The sequence below is a fragment of the Artemia sp. Qi Xiang Cuo genome, chromosome 5 (assembly GCF_049724085.1).
Source record: "Artemia sp. Qi Xiang Cuo chromosome 5, ASM4972408v1, whole genome shotgun sequence".
Taxonomy (NCBI): Eukaryota; Metazoa; Arthropoda; class Branchiopoda; order Anostraca; family Artemiidae; genus Artemia; species Artemia sp. Qi Xiang Cuo.
This window is the reverse complement of record NC_142798.1, coordinates 45564078-45584469: the sequence shown is the minus strand read 5'-3', so window position 1 is coordinate 45584469 and position 20392 is coordinate 45564078. Positions and strand designations below refer to the sequence as shown.

Genomic DNA, 20392 nt, shown 5'->3' with positions numbered 1-20392 from the left:
AGTGACGAACTAGGATGAAAATCTCAACATCTTCCTGGAGCTACTTCAGTCTGCATATTATTTCATTTAATTATATTTAAAACGGATGAGCTTTTCATTTTTTAGCAGGAAATAGCTGGCACTTCATTTTTTTCATACCGAATAAACCATTAAGTGTTTTTTTGTTTCATTGTAATTGAAGTGTTCTTATGTGAAGTGTTCATCGTGTATTTTTCAATTTGATAAATTTACTCATTTTAGATGCAGTTTATAATTTGACTGATATTAGGTATTTATCAATTTACAATTTGGAATGAATCCCCAAAAGAAAAAAAAACGAATAATATCCAAAAGAGCAGCCAATTGCAATAAAAAAGCAGTAGTTCAGCCTTAGCCTACATGACATATATTCTATAAAGAAGCCAAAAAACTTTAAAATGCATTTTTTTAAATTGTAATGAAAAACCAGTTTTTAATAAAAGAAGGATTTTTAAGAATCCAAAAGAGCAAAAAAAAAACAATCAATATCAAAGTCGCCCATTTAAACTGTTTTAAAGGTGACAAAACAGATATAAGCAAAGGGCATTATGAAAAAAATCAAGCTTCTAAGTTCAAAGTTATATTCAAAGTTTTTACCCAGATAACTGACGAATTTTGTGATACGGTATTTGAAGTTTTGTATGCAGTAATTCTCGATGAAAAAAACTACTAATTTTGATAATTATTTATGTTAAGAATACATAGCTAATAGATACTTCAACTACTCGTATTATGCAAGGGTTCTGAAACGCCACAGCCATTTCGTTTCTACTAGATTTCTACTTCTCTTGATAAATAACGAAGAAGACCAGTTTCCTGCCAGCGACTTGTGAATTTTCGAACTTATGAATAGGCTCAAATACTGTTCTAAATTTAAGCTGTTATTTTATAAAGACTTTTGGCAACATTAATGTTTACGGTCAACGTTGGTCACGACGGTGGTACGCTGTTAACATCTGCCTAGTGCCGCGCCACCGACGCCTTACCGGCGGCGCGGCGCGGCGTGCTGTTTTTGGCCCCGCCGCCACCGGTCTTCCCTCATCAGCGCGGCGCCGGGGTCTAATACAAACATACATACACAATTATTGCTACCATATAAAGATAATATATATCGGGAGACCGGCGGCCTCCCGCCGGTTGCCGGCACGGCTATGTAGCAGGCATTTTCTATATTGATTCTCATTGTCACTTGTCTTCTAACCGAGGCTGTTGTTCCAGTGAAGCAGTACGTTGATTTATATCATCCTCCATTTCTCGCATTTTCATGTAATTTTTGGAATAGTTGTTTGTGTCTCACAATATTTCTTCCAAGAGATCCATTAGGGTTTAAGAAATCCCAAAATTTAAAGAGTGTGTAAGGCGTTCTTCAACAGTTCCATCGGGGTTTAAAAAGTACATTTGGCCATATGAAGGTCGTTCAAAATCAACTTAAGGGGTGAGTGATGGATGTGCCTCTCAATAGGTTTTGTGACAAATTTGTCCAGCTAAGAGAGCAAGTGACATCCTTAAAAAAGCAAACCAATTCATTTGGAAATTATGGAGGTGGCAATGCAACTCGACAAAGCGAGCAGCAATCTCAAAATGAATCAACTTTGTTGGCTACTTTTTCTATGAGTCATTTTTGTTTGCTACTCTCTCTTCAGGAAAATGGAGGGCTCCACAGTGAATACATACAACGTTGAAGGGTCCTAATGACTTGTAACTAACGCTTGCGTACTTTACGACATCTTTGCAGGTTTGCACTGGGTTTTGTACCACAGTTTGTTGGCGTTGGAAATTGCAAGGGCGTTGTTCTTCTAACGTAGCATTTCTTTCTCCTTCACTTTCATTTTTGACTCGTTCTGATCTGATCTGGTCTTTTGCTTGTCTTCTAACCGCATAATTCCTTGTTCTTCATTTTCATTTTTGACACATTCTCATACTCGTTTTCGCATGTCTTCTAATCGCGCAATTTTTTCTTCACTTTCATTTTTGACATGTTCTCATTCTTGCTATCGGTTGTCTTCTAACCGCACAATTGTTTGTTCTTGATGTTCATTTTCGACACATTCTATCTAACCACATAATTCATTGGTCTTCAATTCCATTTTTGATTTGTTCTGACCTTTGTTGTCGTATGTCTTGTAACCGTATATTTCTTTGTTCTTCACTTTCATGCCAGGCTTGTAAATATTTGATTCTCTAATTACGCATTAGTATAATGATCACGTCATTCTTTAGTTTTCAGTCACGAGACGTCACTTTCGTTTTTTATTCGTTGTGCTTGTCGTTGTCCCATATCTTCTAATCGCATATTTCTTTGTTCTTCACTTTCGGTTTTGACTCGTTGTGATTCTCGCTGTCGCATATCTTCTAACCGCATATTTCTTTGCTCTTCCTTTCATTTTTAATTCGTTCTGATCCCCACTGTCGCATATCTCCTAACCGCATATTTCTTTGTTCTTCACCGTCATTTTGACTTATTGTAATCCTTGCTACCATATTTCTTGATCTTGTCTCACTTGATAGTCCAGTTTGTTCATTTTGAGCAATTTTTAATTTACGTTTTTGTCGTCTATTTATTATGAAGCTGCTTGTACCCCGTTTGTAAATAGACTCATTACACTTGGTGCTTTATACTTAGATATGTTTTTTTGTTGTAACTTTGCATGCGTCATAGATGCTAAAAGCGATAGACCACTCCTTAGGGGTCATGACGTAATTTATGCTCTTAAAATGTATGTAACTAGAAGGTTACTCAAATGATTTTTTTTTTCCAAAATTAAGGCTCTTAACGATTTTTCTCAATCTCGTGCCCTATCTAGATAGTCTTTTCAGACAAGAAAATATACAAATATTGCTCGTTTAAAGAGAGAAGATATATATACACACACTAGACAAAAGAGCTCACTTTCACAGGTAAGGTGCTTGGGCCTTCGGCCCTCGCGAATGGGCCTCGTCATGTCATATATTGAAAATGGGTTACGTCATTTTGCTCAGGAATTCTCGGGTTTTGTCTATCTACTTTTTTTACGAAAAAACTTATCAGTTCGCATAAGGGTCACCACCGTCAAGATGTGCTGCAAGACTGACATTGCTGATGAGTTGAAACTTGACGAACTACTAAGAGTCTGGTATTCTGCTAATATTCTACCAGTATTCTGCCAAGTGACTAGCCGTAAAGCAGTGCTTAAGGGTATACAATGCTACAGTTCAAAATGTCTAAAGCTCACCTAAGGAATTCAGGGTCTTTTTCTTTTACTGCCTCCGCATCAACTTTAGCTGCATCTTCTCTATATTTGGCGACGTTGTTCAGGCGTTCAATATCCCCTTGTTTTGCATCCCTCTCCATCTCCTTCAGCCGTCTTTCTCTTTCTTCTGCACTCAGTCTAATTTTTCCGCCTTGCTGGCGTCTACTGAAATCTAAAAGAAAAAGAAATCGCTAATTGGTTATTACTAAAAAAAATGTAAACATACATCAACACTTCTAAGTCATGTTGTTTTGCAGCTATGTATACATTTTTCCATGACTGTTAATAGATTCAGGGCCTGTTCGGTTGCGCCAATTCACAAAAATGCAGGGAGTAAAGATGTTTTCGATTTTTGTTTTGCCCCAAGATACAAATAACGTATTTTCCATAATCTTAGATGGAGGGGGCATCTTTTCAAGTTCTTGAATTAAGTATTTTTCAAACGCTAGGGGAGCAATTACCTTTCATCTCTTCTGTCCCCGCTTGGTCTGTTGTCTTGTTATTATTTTTTTTAATGTTATTAAACTCAATTAAATACAAGCTATTAGATTAAAGAATATAATAGAAAATCAATTTATTCGCAAATTTAGAAGAATTACTTAATACCTTATTTCTGATAATATTGTTTCTACCCAAGTACTGACGCAGAAGATTAATTTTAAGCAAAATAGTTCACTCAAGTCACAAAAATCTTCTTTTTTTTAGCTAAATACGGTCCTATTCAATGATAAGCAAAAGCCCAATCACAAATTTGATCCATGAACTAATTCCAGGTGGTAGGCTGAATTCCAGGGGCAAGAGCTTTTTGTCCTTTAAGAACGGGCTCGACATGCCAGGAAAAAATTAAAAATAGTCCATAGTTTCTCATTTCTCTCAAATAGCATCATCAATAACAAAAACAGCCAAAATAAAAAAAAAATTACAAGGATAAAAAAATATCAGTAATAAATATGAATAAATAAAAAGATAAAAAAGACGTATTTGTAAAGAAGGCTTTTTGTGTAATAGAAGTTATTTTTCGGAAGGCATAACTGATCTTAAAAATAACAAAATCTTGTAGTATTTACAAGATTCACAATAAATTTATGCAAAATCATGATTTTTTTTTGTCTTGTAATATGCAAGAGATTGGAGAAGAATATCCCTTTCTAAGAGGCTTAGCCCCCTGAGTTTCCACCTACTTGATCTTAAAGAGATACAAAATTTGAAGAAAAACAAAATCATAGATCATACCCTTTTCTTTATTTACTCTATCATTTTTGTTCTGTCGAGATTCCATATCACCTATATCTATAGATTCTATATCTTTGTGTCCAGGATGAGCACGTTCGGGTCTACTCTGAAAGCGTTTCTCTTTGGGAGGAGGACTAGGACTCGCTGTACCAGGGGAGACTCTTTTCTTTTGATACGGAGATCTGCTTCTTCTTCTACGGCAGGGGGACGAGCTTGTTGATCTTCTATGCTCACGTTCTTTTCTACGTCTCTTGTAGTCTTCTTCTTTATCTAATCTTTTTGAAACAAATTTAGCTTCTCTTTCTTCTTCACTGCCTGATTCAGATTCTGCTTCTTCTAAAAGTTCGTTGATATTGATGTTCTTCAACTTCCGCAGCTTTTTAAATAGTAGTTGGTCAATGAATTCAGGCGAGTGCTTTTTTAATTTCGCAAGCTTCTTGGCTAGCTTCCTGTCAATATCTTCGTCGGAGGATTCTTTTTTGAGAGATTTCTAAAATGAATAAAACAGGAGAGATTAGGAAGCGAAACTAAAGCGGCACACACGATTGCCATATTACGAACAATGATTGTTTGAGTAATATGGCTAAGGGTATAAACCAGGAGGTTCCCAGCCGGGGAGGGAGGGGGAGAGTGGTGGATAATTTAAGAAAAGATTTCTATACTGTCACCTAGTATGTGGCTTATGTAAAGTAGTAATATCAGTAAAAGCCTTGCAGGCTATTTTAAAGTAGGAGCGAGGTCGTATTATACGGTGGGGGGTCAACAAATTTGAAAATTGTTAACGTCTGCTTTACAAGCAGTAGGTCTCCTGTTCAGTTTCAAATGAAGTGTTTTTGTTTTTTTTTATTAGGTTAGAGATTTTTCTTTTATGACAGGAAACGGTGAGAAACAGCAGGATATGGTAAAAAAAGAGGGGGATTTTTCCGGTGGGAGTGGGGTAGCTAGTGAGAGAGCGATATTAAAAAATTAGAGATTTGATACCAAAAGGATATATTAAATCCTCATAAAGATTCCAGAGCAACATCGGTCAGTTTCGTTTAATATTAATATTTTTTTCTCGCCAGCCAGTATTTATTAAACGCGTTTTTTTTTGTTACTATGAGCCGTGGTTCGTTCTTTACTATGTTGAAGCTACGACTGCAACTATCATTAAAACGGTAATTACTCTTCAGAAAGCTTATCATCCAATCTCGCTATCTGTAGCCATCTCAAAGAATGTATTCCTTATAGTATATGCTCTATAAGCCAACATGGGGACAAAAAACCTTAGGATGTTCTAACTTGCCATAGATTTGTTTGAAAAACATGTCGTTGCATGGTCGTATAATCTTGTAATCAATTGATCGGAAATTGAAAGTTCTCAAACTCTTTTTTACGAGTCGAAAAGGATCAACAAGTGGCAAGTTCTCTTCTCCTTTTTTTGCCCTTGGCCACACCCGTAGACCCCAGGGTATTCGTTCAAAACTCCAAGTCAGTCATTTCACTCACATTTGTAAAATGGTTAAAAAAACCACTCTAGAAAGGAAATGTACCATGCAGTCCCATGGGCAAGGACCCTGAATTATAAAAGGACCCATGCTTCGCATTTACATTTTAAGAGAAAAAGAGTTTATGTTACATAATTTTTTCCAGAAAGATAGACATGTTCACCATTTTTAAGCAGGAATTATCCAAGAATTATCAATCTGTGTTATTGGACGGCAAAAATGTGGCCCGTGATAAATCACCACAAAAACAAGCTAAAGCTAGACTCGGTGTAAAAACATGCGAAGTTTCGCATACTAGAGTGTGGCTTGGCGGAAAAAACAGCCAAAGCGTGACTCTGTGCAGGCTCCTGACAGTTAAAAAATGAACTAAGTCTAAGCAGCAAAAACGATGTGATACAAAAACGAGCTCATTGGCGACTCAAGAGCTGATTCTAAACTAAAGACAGATTTGGTGCAAAAACAAGTTAAGACCTGACTCAGTGTGAAAACGAAGTGAGCCCAAGCTGCAGACTGACTTTATTTAGAAGCAAGCTAAGTCTTAACTCGGTACAAAAACCAGCTAAGTCCTGACTCGATGCAAAACCGATGTTAGCCATGACTGAATGTAAAAACGGGCTAAGCTAAGATCCAGCTGCACTTAGTTCTTCCCAGATGTAACTCTTCAGCAGAAATGTGGGCAGGTAGAGCCCTTTTTTAAATAAAAAACATGCAATGACTTTACAACTTCTTTACAGCTTAGTAAAGAGCGAACCACGACCCATAGTAACCAAAATTTTTAAAGCGCGCTATGAAAAAAAATCTCATTTGTAGATGATTAAGGAACTATTTTTTCGATAAATTTTAATTGTGAAATGTCATTACAAAAACAAATTGATAGGAATTTCGAAAAAGAGATTGCCATGGTGGAAATCCATAAACAGGAGGATTAGAGAAAACCACTTTTTGCATGGGGAGCACTGAGGTTTCTCTTTTTATCTTCTTGTTCTTCTTTCTTTACCGCTAGTGGGGCACTGGACCATCACAGAGAGCCTTTTTAAGGCTAATTCCAAAGCTAATTTTTATATCTACGTGCCTTTTTTTATATATAAATTCAACTTGATAAAGACATCATACAGTGTCATATGGCACCAAAAAATGGCGCTTTCGGTTCCATGGCTGGTTTGAAAAGGCCAGGAAGCACGAAAGAAATATAATCATAATCTAGATGGTTGGAAAACCTAAGGTCTGAAGTTCCCTAAATAGCATAGTCCCCCTCCCATCTCCCATTATAAGCTTCATAAATCGTCGATTGACTAACTAGAACTAGGCTGGCGGTGTCGATTCACAAAAAAGGGAGGGCGGATTTATTTTTCAACATCTCGGGGGGGGGGAATAAATTTGTTGGTTTTTCAATAAAAATACCAAAAAAGGACATTTTTCAATGAAAGTACTTCAAAAAAGATATTTTTCAAAATATGAGGAGGGGACCCAGGAGGGGATCACAGCCTACCCCCCCCCCCCACCACCAATTGACGCCACTGGAACTAGCAGGCAACTGCAGCATGTTATAAAGATGTTTCAAGGCTCAATTCAAAGATCTTGATCATATCAATGTGCTTTTTGTAGATTTATATCTGAAAAGAGCATAAAAAAGGCGCATCGAGTGGTGATGGAACTTCTGGTTCTTGGCTGTCTTATTGCCGTGAATTTCTACCACATAATAAACGAATGATCGGGAACAACAACAAGTAGAAAACAAACACAGCTAAATAGGGCACGATGGTCTAGTAGTTAGGGCCCTTCGTTGTGACCGTGGTAAACATGATTTAAATCTTGGTTAAGACAATTCCTTTTGAAATAAATGTTTACTTTCTAGTCCTCCAATAACGATGAAGAACAACATACAAAATGTTGTACAACATAGAAAAATGTTGTTCAAGGTGGGGGACTGTAATTATCCTTACAGGTTTTTCGACAATGGTGATTCCAAGGGTGCAATTTTCATTTCCAATGGTCAGTTCTCCTAAGATGTTAAAGTCCAAGAAGCGGCTTGTGATACTTCCCTATATTTGTAGAATTTTGAAAAACTAGCGCTTTACCGAAAACTAAGATTGCTTGAGTTTTTTTTAGAAAATTAAAATCGAATAGTAAAATCCATTAATTTCGTGGCCAGTAAAAGACTAGTGACAGCTTTATAAATTAGTATTTTATATTCTACGGACTACTTAAAGATTTTATGCTCTTACTCATGTTTTTTTGGGATAGTTTTTGGCAACTGGAAAATTGCCCCCCCCCCCTAGCAATACCTGAGCCACGAGCTGTTCAGCAGAAATTCAGGCATGTTATTTTTTCCCTCCGAATGACTAAAACTTATCAGACAAGTACCTTGTGTCAATGGGAAATGAGAATGACGCTCTTGAGAGACAGCTTCGCCTGTTCTGGTCTTTGCACGAATGTCCTAATATCCCCCTGAACCTTAAGGGACATGTAACAAGAGGACCAAGTGGACGATATTTCAGAAGCGTCTGGGTCCCCCTTAACTCGCCGAACGAAACTGCCCAGATTCGCTTGCAATTTGGTTGAACATAGCTACAGTCAAGCAGGCTGCCCCTAGAAGATTTAGACCACTAGCTCTTCTCAAATTTGTCGGTAACTTCAATGTTAGAAAACTAGAGGACTCCCCTTACGAAACATTAAACACAAAAACAAAAAAATATTAGGCAATGTAAGCTGCTTTTAATACAAATTGTTTTAAAGTGTTCTTTTATTTATTATTTGTCACTATTAGGCTAGTAAACAAAGTAATAAAAATAATAGCAGAGTATATTGTCTAGAAACACCAATAGCATCCTTTTTTAAATTCCTTGTAGGCAAATCTATGATGTGTCTTCAGTACAATTTTGAACTCACTAGAGCCACGTGCTGGTCCATAACAGCTATTTTCATTAACCGTTTTTCTAGTGCGTTATGAAAATAAGCGATGACAATTTGGAGCAATGGCGTGTATGGTGCTGAAAATTCCGTCTCAAGTTAAAAAGCACAACAGGAGAAACAAGAGTATTTGAATCTATAGATTAGTTGTGATAACGACCCTTTTATTTTCATATTCCTAGTGAAGAATACAGGATTTTCGAGTGTGGCAAGAAAACAAAGGACGGGAGCCAAGAATAGCACACTTTCAGTGTCACCAAGACCAAAATATAAGCAAGGCAAAAACCAAAAACATTCTCACTTGCTTCCTTAGTAGCCAAAGAATCGTCCAAAGAAAGTTTGTCCCTTATGCCCAAACAGTAAACCATTACCTTATGGAGAAAAAAAAAAAAAGGTAAAGGATGCGGCACTAGACCCTTAAGGTCCAAACCGGCGGTGCTGATCTCCGTTTCGTGGCCCTTCAGCCAGGAAATGCAATGGGGGGCTGGGGGCCAGCCAACCTATGCTTTCGCAAACCCTTCCTGTTTTACCTTCCCCAGATTTCTCCAGGTACCCATTTAGAGCTGAGTTGACTCTGGCTAAGCTTACAGGGTCACACCACTGACCCGCGTCCCAAACCAAGAAACTGACCACACCAGGGATCGAACCCGAATTCTCGAATTCTCAGCCCAGCGCGCGTCCACTTAGCCAGAACGGCCTTCGTTCTATCGACCTTATGGAGAAGCTCTTGAAAGACTTCAAGAAACGGTCCTGTGGGTGAGACCAAACATTCAAGAACACTTGGGTAATGAATCACAAGAATGTGACTTGTCACACAGCCATTTCAATTGATCAGTTACTGAAAACATTCCCATGACACCTCAGCTCCCTTACTACCCCAAATTAAACTGAAGAAGACTATAGACCAAAAGCTAGGATAGTAGAGTATATTCAAATGTCTGCAGCCTGAAGGCTATTCTAGTATCCGCGTTCCAGAAGTGCTATGAACGATAGAACATCACCTTCAGCACTGGGTAGACTCCCAAGGCATGAAGCAGATAATGCAAAAACGTCAATTTTGATTCAGTGTTATTTTTTTTTAATCATGCTCATTATTTTATTTACCTGCCTTGAACATACGCATAAAGAACATGCTGAAGTACATTCTACAATGAATGAATGAATTTTATTAATAACCTGTCTTACAATCAACAGAAAAAGACAGAGCACAAACAAGAAAAGAAAGAAAAAGCAAAAACTGGCAAGAAAAACAAATACAAACAGAAAGAACTACATAATAACACAACTAATTGAGAAGGTGGACCCACTCGTTATCCAGCAGCTCTAGTTTTTCACGTAATTCTGAATTACCTCCTCCACGGCCCTCAGAGGCTCAGCAATTCCATATTTTGCAACAATATGGCGGTTTCTACCAAAGGTGGCACTTGAAGAAGATATCTATCCTTATTTCTTTCTTGTTTCGTGCACTCAGGAGCTTCCAAAAAGGAGACAGGTACAAGGCATGAGGCAAAGCTTCTGCATTATAAAGACGAGCCAAATATTTACGACTTAAATTGCGACGGCTAGTGACAACACCCGCAAAGGCAATGCGCACTTTTCTAGAAAGGTGTTCAATAAGCAAAGACTGGGTCTCTCGAAGATCACGACCAATCGGCAGGCCAAGGTACGTAATGTGACTAGACAGTGTTACGGTAATTCCACCAAGCCTGACTGTAGCATTATCTTCAGGGCAATTAAAAAACAAAACAGCAGACTTTTCTACATTAAACTGCAAACCAATATCAGCATAACTTTTTTCAAGACGCGAGAAATTATTTTCTAATGAAGAAAGCAACCGAGAGAGATTTAAAAGATCATCTGCAAAACCCAGAAGTGACAAGTCCATATGCTTGCAAATATAACTCGGAGAGATAACCTGTTGTGCATCATTAAAATTGTTATTATACAAAGTAGGAGACGTTATAGCCCCTTGCTTAATTCCCTTATGTACGGATATCTCCCCACTAAGCTCACCATCTTGCAAACGAACACGAGGCTTGAGGTTCCTATACATATCACGTAGTGACCTTACAATAGAAGAACGCACGCCTCGCTTACACAGCTCAACCAAAATCTGGGCAAAATCTCCTGACATCATACTGACCTAAGATCAAAGTTTCTCGCGAGAGATGAGCCTTTTCGAACCCGAGGCCTTTTCGAAAACCAAACTGGTGTGGAGGTATCTTGGTCAAATCGATTTTAAAAAATGAGTCGGAGTACGATGGTCTAGATTAATTTTATTATTGATTTATTAATCCCTTACTGTGGAGAATATTTCTAGATAATGCTTGAAACATTTAGAGGCTAAACTGGCCAAGTCCATAAAACTTGTAAGTCCATAATTGGATTTCGACGGCCAAAATTTGGTCTCGTTGCGATTGTATTAATCTCTACTTATAGAACATTTTTATTAACATACAGAATCAAAAAGTAAAGAGTTTTGAACTTAACCAATTTAACCTCTAAACAGTTCAAACGTTCTAATCCACATCTTGATATAAATAACAAAAGATTCACAGGTAAAAGGCTTAAAATAGGTAGAATATTAAATCCACATATAATCAATAAATATTTTATTTTTTAGTAAATAATAAATAATGTATAGGATGTAAACAAAGTGACGCAGGAAATCAAAACAATGGATTTAGAAGCAAGAAAGGAGATATCACGTTTTGAGAAAGAAAAGCATCCTCAGACAGCTATTGAGGGGAAAAGGAATAGAAAAACTAAGATAGAAAGAAAAAACAGAGAAAGCTAACTTCTTTCTAAAAATGAAAATAACATCTAGAAACCTGGAGGCAAAAAACTGACAAATAGTTCTAGTTAAAAGATGGCTCTTAACTGAATAATAAAAAATAATAATAGGGAATAGATGCACTTAATACATAAAAATCGACAAATTGCTTCTTAGCATGAATACTCACTTGAATAGTATTTGCCTAGTTAGCTTAGTTGTTAAAGCAATAAAATTAAAAAACAGCATCTTACCATTTTTAGCTTTTGCAATTGTTTTAACCGCATTGGATGATTTAACAGGGATTGTCTGGCGGCTTCTTCTCGCTGTTTAATTAGAAAAAGTGGATCCTCTTTTGCATGTATAGAATTATACACATCTGCTTTGGCTGGGCTAATCACTTGCAGTGTAGGCTGAGGAATATCTATAAATTATTAATAACTTTAAAGCTTATATAATAAAAAATACAAAATGACCCCCTTTCCTACTTTTATTACAGCAGATATATTTTGCAAAAGTCGCTACTCAAGTCATGCAGATAAAACTCGCAAAATATGCAGTAAGATCCGAAATCAACCAGTTATGGATTTTGAAGAAGTTATGGCGGCAATAAACCGCTATTTACCCCAGCTTAGTTTGACCAGGCGTGATTTTAAGGATGTGTTTCACTTGGGAAAAAATAAACCAGGTGTGGTACGCCCTATTTTGGTGAAATTTAATAACCGGGAACTTCGCGACATAATCCTACGTAGTGGCCGGCTTTTAAAAAAGTTTGATATTTCAGTAGCACCGGATTATACCTATTTGGAACGTAAATCTCGCCAAGAGCTTAAACCAATGCTGAATAAGGCTTTGTCGCGTGAACAAGACGCCAAATTAAGAGGAACCCGCCTTTTGATTGAAGGCCAAACATTTTATTATGACCAAGTCACAGACAGGGTGGAAATGTTGGCTGCTAAACCTAGTACTGTGCCCAGATCGCAGACTCAGCAAGTTAGCCTCCAAGCCCCGGGAATTCAAAATTCTCAAACTGTAAATTTCAGAGACAGCACTAATAAGAACGCGGCGTGGCCTGAGCAAAAGCACAAAATGGTTACTCGTGGGAAAGCAAAGAGGAGATTAGAAACCACCATTAGTCCTGAAGATGCCCAGAAAACCTAAAATCGATATGTCCGTAAAAACAGCACGACTGAGAGCTGCAGCGAAATTGCACCAGCCGACAAGTCGAATGGTTTAAATTCACCCCAAAAAGAAGGGGCTGGTGACTCCTCTGAGAATATGAGTGATGAGAACAAGGATTAGGACCGGTGTGGCCATATACCTTTTTCCGTTTGTCGCAAACTTAGGATTGGGTGCTGGAACATTCAAGGTTTCAAAGAGAAAAAAAACATCATTAGCATTATTGAGGGACCTAGATATATTTTGTGTGGTTGAGTCTTTGCACAATTGTGAAGATGATCTGCAGTGCCCCCCTGTTGGTGGTGATAACGACTAATATTATACCGGTAGGCCACGATGCCACCAGTGTTATAGTGGTAAGCGACAATGCCACCAGTATTGGCGTGGTAATGTACGGGTGTCACCACTTATTGGAGGGGAAAGCCCCGGCCCCAAATTATAATCTAATGCTCGCGCCTATCACACCAATTCTGCAAGTGCCGGGCTTTGTACTGCACCATTTATAATATACCCTGTCCTAGGATTTGATAACGTGATCGAGTGGTCAAATAGCCACTTTTTAAAGCCAAGTGTACCCGCCCTGGGTTACCACTAAAAATCTCTAACTCTCTCCTTGGAGGTAAAAAACCCTCCTGTCAATATAATAATGACGGTATCTCGTAACTCTATTCCTACCCTGCCTGGGTTCCGGGAAAATTAGTAGACAGTTTGTAGAAAATACCTTACTTGTATTCTTCCAACGGTCACTTAAAATAACAACAATATACTTTCCCGAACGGGGTCTAAATGCAGACTAACTCAAAAATAATATTCTTTACAGCAACTGTTCATAGGGGTGGACCTTCGCTTGGCCCATTCTACTTTCTTAGCTTTATCTTTCAATGACTCAAACCAGGAAGTCCAAAATAGAATTTAGTTTACAGCTTACTTATTGCAAAACAACTACAGCTAAGCAACAAGACTTTATATTGCCATTATACTATAGGCCAATCTAAGTAAACGTAATTACGGAACGAAAACAGGTTATTTATCTGAAAAGAAAAGAAAGACGGGATATATTCCCAACACCTCCCCCATAAGATAAATGACTACCCACGCGCTACCTTGGTCCACCCTTACAAACATAAACATATAATTTCAACTTTACAAAATCCATTTGCCTGCTCTCTTCCTCCAGTGTCTGTGCTATCTACTTCCACCGCTTAGCTCTGGATCAGTTTTCATCAAAACATCACTGGTGCAGAACCACTATGGTTTAGATCGTATAGCATCCGCATTAGAGTTTCAATTTTGAAGTCCCCAAGATTCTTAGGAAGTGATTATGCACGGCACAATCAAAAAAAAATTTCCTCGCTCTCACAAATTTACATTTAAGAGGAGCAGAGAATCAGTTTCTGGCACATGTGATGATGCCAGCCATCATGAAAAATTGGCTGCACTAGCCTCTTAATTTCCATCTGTGGAAACAACCCCACATCTCAATAAAAAAGTAAATAGCCCCTTGGCATAATTTCAAATAATCTATGGCCGAAAATGTGCAGGCCTGTGAAAACGATAAGGGTACTGGAAATGAGGTAAAACTTTGAGCGAACCATGAATCGACTTATTTCTGGGTTCCATTCCCTGGAATAATTAGATGAAGATTATGCGTTGCTGCTAATTGCAGGTGAAACTTAGATACATCTCCCACTGAATACAATTTGCCGGCAATAATTTTCGGTTCCCCTGAAGATTAAAAATTATGAATAGGGTTACTAGACAAGGGTTTGGGTGAAATGTGAAGTGACTGGGAGAGAGTATCCCCCAAAGACTCCAGATCAGAGAGGCAAAACCTCGGTAACGGGATCACAACTTGTCCGCCAGTTGTGCATTGAGGAAAAGGGCCATCTTTCGCGAATTCCCGCAGGGGATCTTCCCTAAGGGACCCCCCCCCCTAATAAAGGATCGACATATCTTTTGAGTTGATAATACTAGTCTCAGATTCCTTCCCAAGTTTTTCCAATCCGACTCGACATTCAATATCTCCCAACTTTCCCCCAACCCGCTGTAGGTCATTCATTTTTATCTTGTAACCATCTTGTTTTATTCCCCATTGGTCTTTGACCTCTTTTTCCCCCCTATTAGTTTTGTTATCAAGGCAAAGCCCATCCAACATTTTTTATTTTTCGCCACTGCAGGCTGAATCTCTAAATTTTTGTCTCTTTTTTACGCTCCTCTTTTTACCTCTACTTTCCTCAATTTGTCATTCGTGCAAAATCATAACTCATTGTTAAATCTGATTTGGACTCCAGTATCCACCATCTTTGACTGCATTTCTTAATTGTAGCCCCGTCTAATATATCTTTTCTCTCTCTTAGTCTTCTTTATTCTTACCGCAGAAACAAATATTTCGTCATCAAATGGGAACTGAACTCCGACATTTGGTTTTTCATATTGTACTAAAATTTCTCGAACTTTCCGAGGAAAACCGCGTACAATAAATTTCGTCTCTTTTTCTCTTGTATAATCAGTGTTTCATTTAGGCAAATTTTTTTCGGCGTCTCGCACTCGTTAAAGGTGTTCTCAATTTTTCCGTCTTCTGGAAATTTTCCAGAAAAATAATTTTTGCGCGTCTTATTTTCAATATTATGTGTTCTGTTTACTTCTGCATCCCATTTTCGTGGATTATCAAAATTTTGAACATGCGTATCAAGTATTTCGTTTTTTCGACCGGGTGGCACAGCCACCCAATTTGTTTTATGGGCCGTTCCATCTCCCCCCGTAGTCAGCGAAGTTGTATATTTTTCGGGGCTTCTAACCCATGCGGATCTCTTATACGTCTGGAAAATTTTCCCTGCAATTATTTGCACTAGTTCGCATCTATCCTCCCTATCTGCCTCTTCCTTTCGTTCTCTAGCTATTCTCTCTTTCTCTCTTTCTTTTCTATCTTCCTCCTCTTTTCGTTCTCTGGCTATTCTATCAGCCTCCATGAAATTTAATAGTTGCTGTGTCATATCTATTTGAGTACTTTTTCGCGAGTCTCTGCTGGATCTCGATTCAACACTGCTCCTTCTACTCGGACTACTTTGATTCCGTCTGTCATTATTTCTTCTTAATTCATTTTCTGAATCTGTTCGTTCTCTATCCGTATTGTCTCTTTCTTTATAGGCTACTTTGTAGGCTAAATTAACTTGTCTCTTCGAAAACGCGGAATTCTTTTACTATCAGGTTTACTGATAGGACCTTTTCTTGCTGCCACCAATGTTCGTGTTGATAGTGACTAATATCATACCAGTAGGCCACGATGCCACCAGTGTTATAGTGGTAAGCTACAATACCACCAGTATTGGCGTGGTAATGTACGGGTGTCACCACTTATTGGAGGGGAAAGCCCCGGCCCCCAATTATAATGTGATGCCCGCGTCTACCACACCGGTTCTGCAAATATCGGGTTTGGTACTGCCCTATTTATAGTATACCCTGTCCCAGGGTATGATAACGTGATCGAGTGGTCAAATGGCCATTTTCTAAAGCCAAGTGTACCCACCCTGAGTCACCACTAAAAATCGCTAACTCTCTCCTTGGAGGTAACAAACCCCCCTGTCAATATAATAATGACGGTATCTCGTAACTCTATTCCTACCCTGCCTGGGTTCCGGGAAAATTAGTTGACAGTTTGTAGAAAATACCTTACTTGTATTCTTCCAACGGGCACTTATAACAACAACAATATACTTCCCCGAACGGGGTCTAAATGCAGACTAACTAAAAAATAATATTCTTTACAGTAACTGTTCATAGGGTTGGACCTTCGCCTGGCCCCGCCAATTTTCTCAATCTCCATTCAAAATCCATTCTACTTTCTTAGATTCATCTTTCAATGACTCAAACCAGGAAGTCCAAAATAGAATTTAGTTCAAAGCTTACTTATTGCAAAACAACTATAGCTTAGCAACGAGAATTTAAATTGTCAATATACTATAGGCAAATCTAAGCAAATGTAATTACGGAACGAAAACAGGTCATTTATCTGAAAAGAAAAGAAACAGGGGTAGAACCCCAACACCCCCTTTACATAATTATTCCTTTTATGCAGTGAATAGAGAATATAGTGTGGGGTAGATTTAACTGTGAGAGTACTTTTTAATTGTAGGTTCTGTTTATCTAGCACCATAAAATAGTTCTTACTCGTCTGAAGACACGTGGACTATACTACATAAAGAAACACGATTGATACAACAGAAGTTTCCGGGGGACCGTCTGGTTGTAGTAGGGCATATTAATGCCTATACTTCGAATGTATTAGAGATAACTCCTGAATTTTTTTCAGATGATAATGCTGAGATCCTTCCTGAGGTCTTTGGGATGCCACGGAGCAGTGACGATCAGTCTAGAAGAATGAATAGTTGGGGGAGAAATTTATTGGCATACTGCGAGGAGAATGGTTTAGCAATTTGTAATGGAAGATTTGGTAAGGACAGAGATAGAGATGAGTACACATGCTTTTCCGGGCCAAACCCCAGTGTTATCGATTACGCGTTGGTGGGTGTGGAGTTCACTGCCTGTGTTGTTGATTTTGAGGTTATCCACGTGCTTGGTTCGGATCATTTCCCTATAAAACTTTCTCTCCAACTTTCTAGGATGTTTAATGTTCCTTCTCTCCTTCATTCTAGCCGTATATCCCATGTTCAAGCTCTAAGGCGATTACGACAAGATTGGACTGATGACGAAACAAAAACGCTGAAAGATAGGTTTTGCTCGGAAGAGATTTTGGATAAGTTAAAGGGTTTATGTGAACTCTCTTCGGACCCTGAAATAATTACTGGCTGCCTGTTACAACTCCTCCATGAAGAGGCTGCTCGGGTCCTGAAACGAAAGCCGCCGAAAATAGGTCCTTTTGATAATGATTGCAAACTTAGTAAGTTGTGCCTATTTAGCTTATTAAACAAGTTTAAAAAATGCCAATGGCCCAGAGCAACGACAAGAAGCCCTATCAACACTTACATTATCTATAAAAGAACCTGACAATGCTTTAGTAAGGAGGAAGGAAGCATTATATGAGATTAAAGAGCAAGAGAAGTTTTTTCAAGCTTATAGATCGCCCAGTATGAAGGATTTCTGGAAGTATTTACGTGGGCCATGTGACCAATCAAAAATGATCCCAGAAGTTAACTCTTGGCCGACTTATTTTGAAGACCTGGAGAATCATAGAAACCCAACTGGCCAGGCACCCATCTACCCGCAAGTGTATACCGAGCCGATTGATGTAGTGTCAATGAATTCCTCCTCCCGGAGCATTTTTACCATCTAATTCAGGAAATATCCGAGATGGAGCTAAAATAATCCACCAAGAGCCACCGTGGAAGATCTTCGCCGGGTATTTATGGAATTCCGTCAACAATGTATAAGAAATTAATCGGTACCCTGTTGCCAGTTCTATTAACTTTGTATAATGTGGTCCTGGTTTCATGTAGTTGGCCAACAGTATGGAATATGTCGGTTATAATACCGTTATTTAAAAAGGGTAACCGGATGAAGTATGGTAACTATCGCCCTATTAGTCTAGTACCAACAATTAGTAAATTTTTGGAAAAGGTTCTAGATGGTAGATTAGGGCTGTGGCTAGAAAAGGAAAATATAGTCAGTGAGACCCGAGGAGGATGCCAAAAGGAATATTCAACTACAGATCGTGTATTTATACTCCAGGCTCTTATTGGAAACTATAGCAAGGGAAATGGTAGGCTTTTTGTCGCGTTTTTGGACCTTGGAAAGGCATTTGATAGTATTGATAGACCTATTTTTTTGCGTTACCTTGTTAAGATAGGCCTACCCAGGCCTTTTATTATGTCATTCATTAACATGTATGAGATAACTTTATCTGTGGTTTTTATGGTTAAAAAAGGTGTATCTAGGCCATTCAGAACCTTCAGAGGAGTTCGGCAAGGATGCACGTTGTCACCGAAGCTTTTTAGTCTCTATATCAATGATTTTGCAGTTCCTTGAAATGAGATGGGCCCCAGTTGTATCACCAGCAAATACCCTATTTTCTTTTTTACTGCTCGTTGACGACACAGCTTTAGTGGCCAAATCAGCCCAGGAACTCCAAACTCTTCTAAATTTAGCTGAATCATACCTAGAATCGAATAAGTTGAAACTGAACGCAACTAGAACAGAGATTGTCATCTTTCAAAGTAGGAAGCCTAATGGACCTCCAAATTATTCCTTTACTTATAACGATGAGGCAATAAAAGTGACCCCAAAGTATAAATATCTGGGATTCGTGGTCGCAGCAAATGGGAATTGGACCGAGCAGATTAAATTGATGATTTCACGTGGTAAGACAGCTGCTTGTGATCTACTTCGACAAAAACATATCATGGGAATCAAAAATATGAAGCTGCACAAGTACCTTTATATGACTAAAGTCCTACCTGTTGCACATTATGGATGCGAGTTGTGGGGGACTATTACGGTAAAACAACTGAAATCTCTGCAGTTTATGTATTTTAAAAGAGTTATGGGCCTCCAAAATAATTTTAGTAGTTTGGTACTAAAGGGTGATTTGGGTTTGCAGGATCTACGTCATATGAGAACTATACAAATGATTAAGTTTTGGTTACAATCATTTTATGTTATATTGTGTTTTTGGTTACAATCATTTTATCATTCAGTTGTGGGGGACTACTACGGTGAAACAACTGGAGTCTCTGCAGTTTATGCATTTTAAAACAGTTATAGGCCTTAAAAATAATTTTAGTAGTTTGGTCCTAAAGGGTGATTTGGGTTTGCAGGATATACGTCCTATGAGGAGTACACAAATGATTAAGTTTCGTTTACAGGTTACGTGCTTGCCTGATACCGACTGTCGAAAGCGGCCTACACAGAGATGTTGAGTTTTACCAAAAAGACAGCATGGCGTAAACAAGTTAAAGAACTGTTGGATAGTACTGGCTTATCATGGGCATGGAATGAGGGGCAGAGTCCTCTCGGTAAACCTAAAGATTTCCTCGGTAAGTTTGCATCGCGCCTTCGGGACCAAGAGATTCAGGTTTGGCTAACGGGTCTGGAACAGTCTAGTAGCCTGCATTTTCATTGATACGTTAAAGATGTGTATGGGGAGGAGTTTTATTTGAAGCTGAACCTACCGTGGAGAACCCATAAGTATTGGATTCAGGCGTGGACAAATTGCATACCACTGCGTAAAGGCTACTGGGAGTCTTATGATGCGGATGGCTCAGGAAGTAAGCGTGCCTGCCCCCTCTGTGGGGAGTTTGGGGATGGGATGGACAATATTCTGAGTAGATGCCAAAGTTTGGCAAATTTTAGGGATAAATTTTTTCCTGGGTTGTACTGCTGCTCCCGGGTGTTTTGGGGACTACTTCGAGGGACCTAATTATTGCGTTAAGTTGTTTTATAACGAATAGTCTGATGGCGCGGAAAGAAGCTGTAGTTTAAATTTTTTGAGTGCTATTGTTCTTTCCTTATTGTTTTTTATTTATTTGTTTTTGTGTATATGGCCACTGGTTTTCAAATACACGCATGTATGTATGTATACAAAAATCTGTCTTCGAATTACAGGGAAC

At 38.5% G+C, this 20392-nt stretch overlaps 1 protein-coding gene across 1 annotated transcript in view; it reads right to left on the bottom strand.

Annotated features, from left to right (window-relative positions):
• LOC148952178 (pre-mRNA-splicing factor CWC25 homolog) overlaps nt 1-20392 on the bottom strand; it is a 45502-nt gene that overhangs the window by 16734 nt on the left and 8376 nt on the right. Inside the window, exons 3-5 of the mRNA XM_089088869.1 lie at nt 11906-12075; nt 4482-4971; nt 3231-3420 (exon numbers count right to left, since the gene is read on the bottom strand). Coding sequence (XP_088944995.1) covers nt 3231-3420; nt 4482-4971; nt 11906-12075 — 850 coding nt within the window. The remainder of the gene's footprint in view (nt 1-3230; nt 3421-4481; nt 4972-11905; nt 12076-20392) is intronic.